This window comes from Fusarium verticillioides, chromosome 7 (assembly GCF_000149555.1).
Source record: "Fusarium verticillioides 7600 chromosome 7, whole genome shotgun sequence".
NCBI lineage: Eukaryota > Fungi > Ascomycota > Sordariomycetes > Hypocreales > Nectriaceae > Fusarium > Fusarium verticillioides.
In genome coordinates, this window is record NC_031681.1 from 167529 (window position 1) to 181197 (window position 13669).

General features: G+C 48.2%; 5 protein-coding genes across 5 annotated transcripts; 4 read left to right on the forward strand and 1 right to left on the reverse strand.

Annotated features, from left to right (window-relative positions):
• Window positions 1-37: 37 nt before the first annotated feature.
• FVEG_06554 (hypothetical protein) lies at window positions 38-376 on the forward strand (the record flags this gene model as incomplete). Its single annotated transcript, XM_018894941.1, has 1 exon — window positions 38-376. The coding sequence occupies one exon, from the start codon at window positions 38-40 to the stop codon at window positions 374-376; it is 339 nt and encodes a 112-aa protein (XP_018752105.1).
• Window positions 377-1064: 688 nt separating this feature from the next.
• On the forward strand, window positions 1065-4540 carry FVEG_15887 (serine/threonine protein kinase; the record flags this gene model as incomplete). Its single annotated transcript, XM_018905113.1, has 3 exons — window positions 1065-2131; window positions 2181-2484; window positions 2546-4540. 3 exons carry the CDS (start codon window positions 1065-1067, stop codon window positions 4538-4540), a joined length of 3366 nt encoding a protein of 1121 aa, XP_018752106.1.
• Window positions 4541-4681: 141 nt separating this feature from the next.
• FVEG_15888 (hypothetical protein) lies at window positions 4682-6592 on the reverse strand (the record flags this gene model as incomplete). The annotated part of the gene is made up of 1 exon (XM_018905114.1): window positions 4682-6592. The coding sequence occupies one exon, from the start codon at window positions 6590-6592 to the stop codon at window positions 4709-4711; it is 1884 nt and encodes a 627-aa protein (XP_018752107.1). The 3' UTR covers window positions 4682-4708.
• A 639-nt stretch (window positions 6593-7231) lies between these two features.
• Window positions 7232-10008, forward strand: FVEG_15889 (hypothetical protein; the record flags this gene model as incomplete). The annotated part of the gene is made up of 7 exons (XM_018905115.1): window positions 7232-7350; window positions 7402-7648; window positions 7705-7767; window positions 7816-8190; window positions 8241-8409; window positions 8475-9664; window positions 9727-10008. The coding sequence occupies 7 exons, from the start codon at window positions 7232-7234 to the stop codon at window positions 10006-10008; spliced, it is 2445 nt and encodes an 814-aa protein (XP_018752108.1).
• Window positions 10009-11853: 1845 nt separating this feature from the next.
• On the forward strand, window positions 11854-13522 carry FVEG_06557 (hypothetical protein; the record flags this gene model as incomplete). Its single annotated transcript, XM_018894942.1, has 2 exons — window positions 11854-12654; window positions 12707-13522. The coding sequence occupies 2 exons, from the start codon at window positions 11854-11856 to the stop codon at window positions 13520-13522; spliced, it is 1617 nt and encodes a 538-aa protein (XP_018752109.1).
• Window positions 13523-13669: the final 147 nt, after the last annotated feature.

A 13669-nucleotide genomic window follows, 5' to 3' on the forward strand; every position in this document is an offset into this window, starting at 1 on the left:
CTTCAAGAACCCTCGCTGACAACTCACAGACGCAACAATGGAGAGAACTCGTTCACACTCTCGCGGTCGTGCTACCGACGCAGACAAGAAACGGTACGAGGACGAGCCAATGACTCGCGAAAGCTCCGTCGGCGAATGCGACCTCATCTGCCCCCAGCCCACCAAGGCCCAACCTTGGAAGCAGGCTCTCCAAGTTGAGAAAGACTCTGGAACCAATCCCCTTCTTAACTGGGAGCCTAACGCTATGGACTTTGGTGAGAAGCCTTGGCTCAAGATTGACTGGTCCAAGATTGAAGGGACTGGACCTGGAGGAGTTCGTAGCAAGTCTCCTGATCAGATGTGTGGCTATTCTGTTGGAAACCTCAAGCTTGTTTGAGATTGAATCTAAGGGTTATGAGTTTGTCAGATTGTGCTGAATATCGTTAGTAAATTACATTTGTCTACCAATCAGCATGCCGCGTATTGCGTAATCGTATCCTCGCTCTGTTGTTTGTCTACTAGACTTATCCGGGTCTCAATACAATCTTCTATTTCTACGTTGCTTTGCCCAAGTTTGCAGTCGCATGTTGATTGTCTCTTTATCAAAAATTGCTGGTCGTGGCACCAATCTTGCCGTTGTATCAAACCACACCTCTGCAACTTCCTTTGTTCCGCCCATTGAGGCCAATGGCGCCTTTCATTCAGATCTTGATCTAACCGTGAACATCATACTAGCGATGCGTCAAAGCGCACGTCTCGGCTTGGTCCTTGAACGCCACGGATGTCAGCAAGCGCCCAACTCTGGCCATCCTTGTCCGTGCGGGGTGACAGGCCATTCGTATTTCCTTGTCTGAAATCACTAGCTATAGTACGTCTCAGCCGCAGTCGGTATCCCTGTGGGCAATATTACGGCTGCGGGGTTACAAATTCCAACACAACACCGCCCCGCAACTAAAGCTCGACTTCAGACAAGCTTTTACACCGACGGATCGCAACAATTCGGTTTCATTCATGCCAATCCCGCCTTGATCTCATCAAGGATCTTTCTTAACCATACCAAATTGCCATTTCATACTCAGTTGACCATGTCGTCGTTGTTCGGCTTCAACTCTGATTCTGCTACCTCCACTAAGATCCTCGAGGATTTAGAAGAGCTGAACTCGACTCTCGGTCCTATTGTCTCAGCTGCAGGTACTCGGTTGCCTCTCATTCCCCATTTCGACTTAACCTACAATAAGCCGCTCGGAAAGGGTGCAACGTTTGAAGTCAACTGTGAAGTCTTCAAACCTCGTGGCGGACCCTCCCCCTACTATGTCGCCGTCAAGTATGTGGTTCTGACCGCAGATAATGGGGATCGTGAAAGAAGGAATAGCTGCGTCGCTAGAGAGTTGCGCGTTGGGACACATCCGGCCTTGACAAATGTGCAAGAGATTCTGCCCTTGATCGGCTACGGTTGGAACACAAACCTCCTCATCAGGACACCCTTTCTCATGGTGCCATTTTCCGAACACGGCACCTTGTCCTATTATTTGAGACGTAGAGATGTTCGTGAATGGATCGACATGAGTGGTCGACGAGATCTGGCTTTAGATGTCGCAAGGGGACTGGAAGCTCTACACAGCTGCAAGATCATCCATGGTGACATCAAGCCAGACAATGTGCTCATTTTCACCACATTTGGTCGATCTAGAGACCGCTGGAATCAGATGGCAAAACTCTCAGACTTCGGAGGTTGTATCTTTGAAGATGAATCCTCAAAGAATCTGTATGGTGGTACTCCTCTGTACAATGCGCCGGAACAAGAAGGCAGGGGAAATTTCAAAGCATCGGAATGGCGAAACCCCAAGGACTATTACGCAGCGGACATCTGGTCTCTCGGTCTCACAGTTTGTGAGATCATCCTTGGTCGCCCTTTCATCCAAAAGGATTGGCTTGATAAAGGCCAATCAAAGCTGGAATTCCTGGACCAGATGGCGATGTCCGCAGGCGATAGTCTTCAGTGGAAGTTGAGGGGATTGTGCTCTCATTTCCTTGAAGAGGCTACACCGATACGGCAGTCAATACTAGAAACCCTTCGCATGACGCTGTACGACGATCCACACAAACGTGCCAATATTCGGGATGTTGTACGAGTCCTTAGTCAAGGAGCCACGTAAGTCTTCATTACTGCCACTCCACGAACACATAATGAGCTTTCCTAGGCAGCAAAGGCCGATATCTGAATTCCCATCAATTCTTTCTTTGCCACCCTCTCAGACCATACCCAGGACACCTCATATCGTGATCGATCTTAAGTCATTGCCTTCAAGGTCGGGTAAGGCTATGGTTGATAAAATTCACACCGCTCAAGATGAAAATCACGACGGGAGCAGCAGCTTGTCAGAAGGCTCATGCTCACCAAAGGTAGCTGGTCCACCGGGCGAAACAGACCTAGAGCAGGTGCATATCAGGATGGCGAGCCAAGCAGCTGCCCAGTGGCGAATAGACGCTGCCAAAGTGTTTGATGTAATTCCCCTTGCAAATTCTTTTTTATGGTGTTCCAGGGGGCTAACTCTCTCTACGGCAGCATGTCATGAACCTCGGCATGCCATGGACTGTGCAAGAGAGCATTTTCAAAGAACTGCAACACCAAGCTCCTCTCGAGCGTGCTGTAAGTGAGAATGCCGGAGGCAGCTACTTTGAGAATTGTTTGCGTCTAGCCTTGGCCTACAAGGTTGGATTCGGTGTGCATCCTGACAGAAGTATGATGATTGAATACTTTACCATCAGCGCCCGTGAAAACGAGATAGCTATGGCACTCTGGTATCGGATAGCCTCCTCCTTGCAACTCGAAATCGCCAAAACAAAATGGATCCGTCAAACATTGGACTGGCAGCTCAAGAGATCCGAGAAGCCGGAAAAGGCAACAAGATACTTCATGACCAGAGTCAAGTTATATCAAGAAAGATCAGCCCCGCTTCTGCCGACTATGCTAGATGACTCGGGGCTTGATGGCTCAACGCTGCTTCTATTTGCTTGCCAGGATCAGAACTTCACAGCTGCAATGGATATTTGTAGCAAGGTGCAGAGATTTGTTCTGATACCAGGCGAGCCAACTCCACTCCATTGGCTAATTAAGTTTAATGAGACACAGGCCGAGTCACTGGGCAATGCTCTTATTTGTGGGCAGGGAGCGGGACCTGGGCCGTGTGCCGAATTCGTTAATCATTGTCCAGACTTTACGATTGTTTTACCTGCCCATTGCCTTGAACTTGGCGGTTCACCTCTTCACTGGGCAGTCAGGACACGGAATGTCAGTCTGGTACAGCTTCTAATCAAACTTGGGGCCGACGTGAACGTGTGTTGGAAACAAGCCGGCACGACTATTGCAGACAACAAAGATGCGCAAGAGACTCCCCTTGAGATTTCAGTGCAATATCATTTACCTGAGTTAGTACAGGTTTTACTTGAGGCTGGTGGGCGTGGCTCATCTTCCTACTCTGTTTTCTATAATATCGGGGCCAGGTGTATGCCTTTTGCGAGGCATGTCATACATGGTCCTCATTATCGGCAAGCACTCCGCGACACAATTCAAGTCCTCATTGCTCAAGGCCTTGACCTTTGGATCGAGGACGAGCGTGGGAATAGCCCTTTGAGCATCGCAGTGGAGGACCCCGACTGTGAAACTTACATCGTTGAGGAGCTTCTTGCAACTCTGCCACCAGAAGGACCAATCACTTCTCATTACGCTCTTGTCAGTTCGGCTGTAAATTGCCTTACTCGACGCCACAGCGTGTCCTCTCTAGGCCTGATAGCTTCCCGTCCGAGAGAGTGTATCAATGCTCTTGATGGATCTGGGCGGAATGCGCTACACTACGCTGTTGTTACAGACAGTGTTGAGGCGGTGAAAATCCTTGGTCAAATTGTTGAGTGCGATTTTGATACTTTCAGCTCAGACGGAGACCACGCAATTCATCTAGCAGCTCGCTTTGGATCGGTTGGCGCCCTTCCGCTCATAGTCGCCAAAGGCGTCGATCTGAACATTCTCACAAAGCCTGGCGATTTGTCTAATGACAGACCCCCAGAAACCCCGCTCATGATTGCTGCTTCTCGACAGAAACGCGAGACAGCTGATTTCCTTCTCGAGAATGGAGCTAATCCCTTCTTTGACATTACGTCCGCCGTCTATCCTACTGTTCTCCTAGCTGCCTGCACGGGTCCTCGACGTGGAGATTCTATCCTTCCGCATCTGTTGTCAAAACACGGCAATCTTTGTGATAAGTCGGTTCTTGATGCTGCAGGTAGTACCGGTTGGACGGCTCTTCATCAAGCCGCTTTCTTCGGCGATGTCCAGTCCGTGCTAGCTTTGCTAGACAAAGGTGCCGATCCCATCCGGACCGATATCAGAGGCAAAGCTCCATTGGAGTTAGTAACAGAGTTATTGAATACTATCAGGAACGATAACAGAGTCATACCAACACACGAGCGCATTTTCCAGAAGGGAAAGCAGGCTGTTGCCGACCTCGAGGCGGCGCTAGACGAGGTGCGCAGAATACTCACTCTGGCTGCATCCTCGTTATAGCTTCTCAATCTATATTTCCGCTCTCAGAGCCTACGGCCTCCTGCCACCAGCCGGGGGAGAATTAGCGAAGGATATTAATGGCTAAATTGGTCTATCTGCTTAAGTCAAAGAATCTTGCTCCATCGATGTGAACAAATATTTGCTCTAGTGAAAGGCATGGCAATCTCTTTAGTAAAGATCTATACTATCTAGACGAAATTCTCCTTTCTTCCACGCCTGTATCGCCTCGCCATTCATAAGCCCGTGGACATAGGACTCTCCGACAAAATAAAACCCCTCATTTCGTCTTCTTACAGCATATGGCACTCCTCCTCCGAATATCACCGCAACGCAGTCTCCTGGCCGAACTCCAGAGGGCCCGATCCCCATACGATGGCCAGACGTCACAAAGAACTGTCTGTTGAAGCAAAAGTTCCTTGCTAACGTCATGTATGAGGAAGGATCGCCGCCAACGGATGAGGAGACGAGGCTTGAAATGATATTATGGTGGTGCCAGGTAGAAACCTCCAGCTCTGCGTCTCGGATCAGATGAAGAATATATGCAGAGCCATCTCTTAATAACTGTTCTTCGCTTCTTCCACTAATCTGACACTGATTAGCTGTTGTAGCCCTAATAAAGCATTCTATCCAGTCCTTGTCGCTGTTCTTTTCAACTGATGACGCTAATTTCAGAAAGGCAATCATGCATGACTTTTCCTGTGGGCTTTCCATCTTTGCTGGCCCGGGGCTGGTCCCGAACGGAATCGCGTTGATGATATCATCAGCCATGATACCAACAAATAGTGCCAGCCGACCAGCAGATTTGAACTTGGAAACCAAATTGCCGGACGATTTGAAGTGATCCGGATACCCTAGTTTATCGGGCTCTGAGTTTTGGCCATGGTATATCCATGAGAAGCTTTTAGCAACCTCCCTTTCAGGTACTGTAAAGTCGCTCCAGTCAGGAACCCATGATGGTAACATACTCAAGTCGTGTTTCCGCTGTTTATGGCATATGTCACCTTCCAAACCCCTTACCCTCGTAAGGATGGCCAGCGATTGGTATTTATGGAGCAGAAATCTCGCGACCCGCTCATATACTTGCGAGACTGGCAATGTATAGTTCACGCGCAGCTCAAAGGGTATCTCTTCTGGGCTTTGACACTCAGCAGCCAAGCCCAGGAGCCCATACACCTTATCTCTCGGATCCGTTGCTTGCGTTTTCACAGAGGTCGCAACCAGAAGGGCATCGAGATTCCAAGGTCTCTTGGACCGGCGGATGTTCGATATCATATCGACATTCAGCATCTGATTGGGCACCTGATCGAGACGAAGATAACCGCTTCGTCGGAGCCAAGAAGCAACCCATGCTAGTCGCTGCCACGGATATATCTTCTGCCCATGGAGTATCAGGGGATCATCCCGAGACAGTACTACCTCCTGAATCACCCATACCCGTATAAACCATGGGCGCTCCAAAAGCCGTCTTAATTGTTTCCACAAGTCATCGTCCCAGTAAGGTAATCCGTAAGCTGTATGGCTTGTAGTGGAGTAGATACCGAAAGGAATATCGGCAATACCATTGGCAAGAGGGTTTTCACGACGGAATACGTCGAAGATTTGGTCAACCAGATTCCATGCTGGTAAGCACAAGTCAAAGTCCGTCCCAAGCCATATCAGAGTCCTGACTGCCTTGGAAAAGATAGACCCCATTAGATGTACTTGTTGGCTTCGTTCCTTAGGATCGTTCTGATTGATACAAATCTTATCAATCCATACCCATTTGACGTCAATGTCGCACACTGCAGCCTCGTCATCACTGCCCAGCTCTTGGAGGCGCCGAATAGCCGCAGCTAGACTGTGGCTCACATGAAATAGAGAGTCGTTTATCTGAATCTCGGTATCGCTTGGTTCGGTTCCCCAGCAGTAACTGAGCGTAAAATACGGTGGAGCATCTTCGAGATTGATGTCTATGAGGTTTCCTGAGATATCACCCGAGGAGGTCCGATTGCCAAAACGGAGAATTCGGACATGACCCACGCCCACCGGGTGATACACCAATGCATCTGACATGTGGCTGGCAGAGAAAAACAAAACGTGGGGTGATGAATTCAAGCGCTAGAGCGGCAAGATCCGACCAACAGGAAACGTTGAAGCTCGGACCTGAATTCGCGGCACTTGTCACTCCTGTGCTGGGTATCCTCGAGGAGATTCTGAGGCTTGGATAAGGTAGAAAATCGCTCGCCTCACTTCTTTTCGTGGGATTCGTGGTTGACCCCGCTTTCCAGACACCCGAATGTGATGATAATGCAGGAAGATCACCTCGTATCTGTTTCCTGGGGCGGGGGTGGCGTAATAAGTACTCATTCATAAATATGCCTTGCCAATCAAGAGCAAAGCATTTCTGACCGATAATATGCCAAGGTGTAATTTCCTCAGCCGCACGAAATCACAGCTGCATGTCAGCAACACGTGTCCAACCTCTGGCACTTTCACGACAATAAGGTCATCGGGCTTCAACCAACTCGGTTGCAAGATGTCACCTACTTATTCCCTTGATACCCGATATCCTCAGTAGCGTTAGTCTCATCCTCTTGCGGTTCCATCGACGAGGGCTCTCAGACCAGCAAGCCCCTGCCTTTGTCACAGTAAAGCGCATAGCCACTATTATATCACCGTTTCGTTTCGCCCATATATCTTTCTATAACAAAAATGGAAGTAACGGGACAACCTTCACTAGTGGAAAAGAAAGAACCACCACGAGAGCTCGGTCTTTATCAAGTCTTTCCAGATCCAAAAAATGTCGAAGAAACGGAAAAGAAAGTCGTGGAGTAGGTTCGTCCCTGTAATTTTACTATACACGGGTTTACTCACGAGAGTAGTATTGTTGCTATCCACGGCCTGGATACACGATCCCCTACAACCTGGATAGCCTGGAAGATAGATGGAGATCGCAACTCAGGAGATGTCCATTGGTTAAAGGACGAAGAAATGTTGCCCAAATTCCTACCGAATTGTCGTATGTTGACATATGACTGGAACGCAAACATCGACAAGGATGCCGAAACCGAGAGTCTGCTTGGGCATGCTGACAAGTTACTGCTCAAGCTCAGCATAGAAATCTCCAAGGTATCTATCGCGTTCCCAGGCCCTGCTTATGCCTACGTTATTGACTCTGATGAAAGCAAAAGAAACGTCGGCCAATACTATTCGTCGCCTCTTGTTTTGGAGGACTGCTACTAGCCAAGGTGAGCATAGATCATGACCGGTAAGGAAATGGTTCTGACAACAGAAAGGCCTTGCTCCTAGCTTCCGAGCCATTTGGAGAGTACCAGGATATTTACAGTCTCACCATTGGTGCAATCTTCCTTGGAACTCCTTTTCAAGGAACCCATGAAGGCTTTTGTACAGCCGCTGACCTACGTGTTTCTGTGGCGATGGCATCAGGCGCCGCGACTACCAAGGAGCTACTGGCCTATCTTGAAAGCGAGCCGAATGAACGTAATGAACTTGATCAACTGGTGGAGAGGTTCTCCATCATGATCAATCACGACGACTTCAAGATCCCAATAAGATGTTTCTACGAAACTCAACCCACAGACTTTACCAAGATCATCAAGGATTTGCCTAGCAGTTTTGTCAAACGCCTTGGTGGCATGGAGCAGGGAATTGTGAGTAAAATTCCTTGTATGGCAAAAGAAACTGTAGCTAACCCCTTCAGCTGGTCCCCAAGAGTTCAGCCTCTTTGCGGGGTCATCCAGCACACTCACTCAGTACTCGACACTCCATGCTGAGCAAGTTTTCAGGGCCTAAGCAAGACGCCTTTGAAACTGTCTATTTCATCATGTCGAAGCTCGTAGATAATGGATTAGCCAAACGTCAGGGTCAAAGTTAGTTGCCATCGATCAATATATTTAGACTTATCAACTCTAATCTTTTTTTTTTCTTATATTAGCGGAAATGTCCCTAGCCTTGCAGCGTGACCAAATGGGTTGGAGTATCGCTAGATGGATGAAGCAGTGCAGACTGAATAAGTCCGACGGCGAGATTGATGCTCTTGTCTGGAAGGCTAGGAAACTAGGGGGCCTTGCTGATTCGCAAGAGCAACATCCTGGGTCCATTATAAATGACTTTTCTCCAACCACGCGACTGAAGGTTCAGCGAGGTCTTCAAGGTCTCAACTTCGCCCTGGGTATTATAGGAACAGCAGCTACGCATGCAGAAGCCCTTCTCAAAAGCGATACTGACATATTCAACACCGATGTCAGCATCAACCTTGTCCACGATATCGAGATAAAGGTTAACGATATTTGCGACGATTTCGAGGATGAAATTCTGCTAAATCCGAAGGTGAACCTTGATAAGGCCCTACGTGATGATGTTGCAGCTGCTGTTGAAGCGAAACAATCCATCAGCTTAAGGCAGTCCATTTTGGACCCAATCGGAGATTCCAATGTTGAGGAGCTCACCGAGAACAGCATTCAATTTTCCGTGGCTGATCTTTCCAAGCCGGTCCGAGACCGGTTTACATTCGGGGCCATTGCTGGAAAAAGGGTGCTTGTCGAGAGCTTCAGTTACAAGCCGCTGGACAATTCAACTGAACCAAGCCCACAGACATTATATATGGTAAAGAGGATGGTGTCGCGGCTGTCACATTCAAGGAGAACAAGTCGATATGTTCTTCCATGTGTCGGATATGTCGAAAACAGATATACAAAACAAATTGGCATCGTGTTTGAGGTTGGCGAGAGTGTAGAGTCTACGCAGCGTCCAGCTCCACTGACGGCGCTCTACAGCAAACAGGCTAGAAGTCCTCTTGGCTTCCGCATTCGACTTGCTTATTCTTTGGCAGTGGCTTTAGATGGACTACACCGTGTCGGATGGGTGCACAAAGAGTTTAAAAGCCCAAATCTTATCTTCCTAGCCGACAAGCCATATACCATCAGCCCTGATATCAAGACCGCCAGCGCTGTTCGTCCATACACAGGCGCTCCGTATCTGTTTGGTTTTGAGTGGTCTCGCCCAGAGGATGCTGAGACGGACATGACCTCGGACTTTTCCAAAAAGGGTAATGCCTATCGTCACCCGGATCGCTGGGGTAGACCCCGAGTTAAGTTTTCCAAAGCTCATGATATTTACTCCCTGGTGAGTACACCTAGCTCTGACTACCAATGAGTTCATAATTACTAAGTCTTTTCCTTTAACAGGGCGTAGTCCTTCTCGAACTTGTTTTTTGGAAGAATATTATCGAGACCAAGGTGATGACAACAGCTGATGGCCGGGATGATCCGGACGAGATCAAAGGTCAAATGCTGAAGTTTTTGAGAAAGGACGCTCCTCATATGGTTGGGCAAGCTTTCGCCGGCGTTATTGAGACATGCTTGACCTTTGAAGAGGCTACTCGGGGCTACGATGAGCTGGCCGCACATCAAGAATTCAGGGCAAAAGTACTGGATGTGTTACGACGACTGGCAGACGCTAAGATTTAGGACATTATAAGTTATCTTAGAAGGCTAGAAGCCTAAAGTAGCTCGTTAGTTATAGAACTGGGATTTCGTTCCTTTGCCTCACGACTTTCACATGAGGGCAGCTGGGTTGCAGATGGTATTCGGACTGCGTGATCCAAAAAGTGGTAGAGGAGAAACAACCATTATCGATATGCTTCCCAAGAGAAATCCTCCCCCCTTCTCAAAGAGAATATCAGAGCCTGGGTGGGGTCTGCATGCCAAGATGGGATTTTCTTAGCGAAGGTTCCTTGCGTGGTTGGCTTTCTGCATTATTTTGGGTGGAATACTTGTGGTTCTCTGGCTGGTCTTCATAAATCCGACAGACCTGCAGAATGCTTTTATTCCCAGTTTCCTTTTGGCAGCTCTACTGACGGTTGCGATGGGATTGCTTCAGGTAGCGTAGGGGGCATTAGTAATTCAAATCCATTTGCAAGCTGCTCAAATTCATCACATCGCTTGCCTTTTTGCATTCCTACTAAGTCTGATTCAGGTGGTCAAAATTCGCAATGAATAATTCATCAAGTCGACTCCCGGGGCGGTCGGTGCGGCCACGATACAATTGGGGTCATGTACCTCTGTCAGGAGACTACGCAGGCAACGATATGAACACTAAACCATTACTAATTCAGGAATTGTCTCACTTTCCTCCACGATTGGTCTCTTGACATCCCAAGCCATTGTATCCGGGAAAGTCATATCCTGGCTTGACAACAGTGGTTGGCCTTCCGGTTCAATCTTGCCACGACATTACAGGCTTCGGTTATGGCACGGATGCGGGTGATTTCAGTAGGTGATTGAAGTGTTTATTGGTCATGTCGATATGAATGCCGATATATTAACTGCCTTGCAGAATGCGCCTTACTTAGGCAAGTCTTAATGCAGGACAGACAATATTATGGCAGTTAATAGCTTTACGTTTTCATAGATGGGGAGTTGTTCCTTTTGGTGGATAGACAAAGAGCCTGTACAGTAACGTCGGCCATGCTGGGTGAACTACTGCAAAGGCGTTTTGTACTAATCAACAATACTGAACTCATTGCATCTGCGAAAACGCGATCGCTCCAGCAAACGCCCTTTGAATAGAATCGCCTGTACAGTCCGATACTACACGGACACTGTGATATCCTTGTTACTGGTTCAGCTGAATCTGCCAGCTCGTATGCATTGGACAAAGAGGTTACGGAACTGAAAGTTAGCTAGCTCTTAAAGTTTTAGCAGGAACCAATTCAGAACTGTCGTTATCGTCTGTGGCATTGATTAAAGCTCGAGGTATTGGTGACCTTGTCAAGCATTTTGGCTTGCGACTCAATCGAGGCCCAAGCGTATGCGAACCGCGAATGAGGCAGATCACAGATCTTCTCAGAGCCATGCGTCACCCTGCATAGGTGGCTAAGAGTCACCAGACTAGAAATCGAAAGATAACTGCTTATTTTCTTTCGCAGGTACTATGATATTGGGTCAGGAGAGGTCTATCAGATCATGCCTGTATAGACACCACTGATCTGGTGTTTTTTTCACTCTTGCAGATTTTTCTACAAATGCTTACTACCCATTCAAGCCACATTTCTGCAAAAGAAACTGACTCCTCTTAAGAGGGGAATAGACTCAGCAAGCCACCGTATGATCTTTTGGCAGTCGTCCATTTCAACAAGGCTCTACAGCGAACCTCCTTTGGAAACGCATCACGCGACAGCGTCGTGCTCTATCTATAAAAATACAGAGATTCGACTGGTCTTTACAAACCTATCGCCCCAAGGTTTGAGTACTGCCTATCAAGAAACCCATATCATGTTTTCCTCTCGGGACGTGTCCTTTTCCTCAGTCACGATGGAGCGAGGCCTTCATCAGGCTATAGCCCTCGCCTCAATGACCTTGCTCTTCACTACTCACCGCGCCATCATGAACAGCGGCTTCATTCTAAAGCGACGCGGCATTTCTACCGATACACTGGTCGTATCCATGATTGGACTTCTCACCTGTGTTTGGACTGGAATGGTCGTGCTTAGTGGCCTCCAACTTGATGATCGACCATGTCGGCAAGGCTTTTCACAGTGTGCCGCACGCTTGTCTTATGCCCCATTCATTATGCTCATTCTCTTCTTCTTCTGGATTATTTCATACGTCGACCAAGTTCTCCTCACGCGGAGCAAGTGGGACATACAACTATCTCCTCAGGGGTCGCGATCGTCGTCAAATCATTCTGAGGATCACATCGATCTCGAATCGAGGACGAAATTGCACTCTCACTTCGAGTGGCTGCACCAGGGAACTTCCTGGTTGCGGATCAAGGTGCCACCATTTCACCTCGGAGTTTGGCGCATGTCATGCACCCAGGGTCCACTCAATTGGAGAGCGTCTATTTTCTGGCCATACCGGCTCTGCCTGTACGCAACCATGTTCTGTGTTGTGGGCGTGATTTCGTTTGGCGCCGTCAGCCAAAAGCTCTACACAATTGCACTGTTGAACGTCGTTGGCGTGATTCTCTTTGCGGTTGATGCGGCTGGCTCCAACACTTACATGAACGCTCCTCACATATACACCCGCGATAGCCTCCGAATTATGCTGCATACTCGTCACCTCGAGGGACATTGCTATGTACTCCCTTGCCGTTACAGAGGCTTTGACGCCGTTTGGGGACCGAAGATACAGAGTGAGAATAAAGCACTTGATGAGGTTGCAGAAGTGGCAGGACGATGGCGGTTACCGTAGTGGCAGGCTACCGCGAATGGATAAGGTCATGGCCGACTTCCACTCAAGGACGATCATGAGCGATGATGACATTTTCGACCTTGCTAGCTGGCTGTATATACCCGAAGACGATAACTACCGAACGATGCGTACACCGGTCTGTGCGAACAAAAAGGATACGCTGAAAAATGATGTCCATCTGATTGCCAGCAGCATCATGTTGGCACTCTGGCAGGCAGAATACCTAGTTATGATGCGCAAGAGGGTTCTCGAGAAGAGACGATCAGACCTTGATATTCTAATGGGCACATTGAGATCAGCTAAGGGCTCGGGCCTCAACATGAAACCGCAGAAGCAGATTGGAAGTGGAGATGACGGCAGGGCTGGAATAGGCGGATATCGAGAAGCAGTCGCCCACGTCTATAAGCTCTTTGGCCGCTCAGCTCCGGCTGAGGACGACGAAGTAATGGCGCCCACATCAAAGCCCCCAAGAAAGAGCGTCGTATCCGAGCTCATATATCCTGACGACATTATAGAGTATACAGGTGCTCTCTGGACATATTGCTTCCAGTCTCAAGAGTCGACATTTGCTGCCTTGTTTGCCTTTACTATGTATTGGCAAGCTGATATTGGTACGGACATCAGTCGGGGACGACACGGGTTCCCTTTTGAAGATGTTGACAGAGATGGTGATATTGTAACCTGGCACATCATTTGGAGACAAGCTTGGTATCAAGCCATTGTTGCACAACTGACTAGCATGAGTCCGATTATTTTCAGTGCATTTATTGCTGGGATCTTACAATAGGATGTGGGTTTGAATGGCCACTACTTATATTAAAAATAGGTAGCTTTAGGCTAGCATCATATAGCTTTATCAGATCTTATTATAGCATATTAACCTGTTCTTAAAGAGTGTTATTAATATTGAGGAAGTGCCTGAACTTCATAAGCG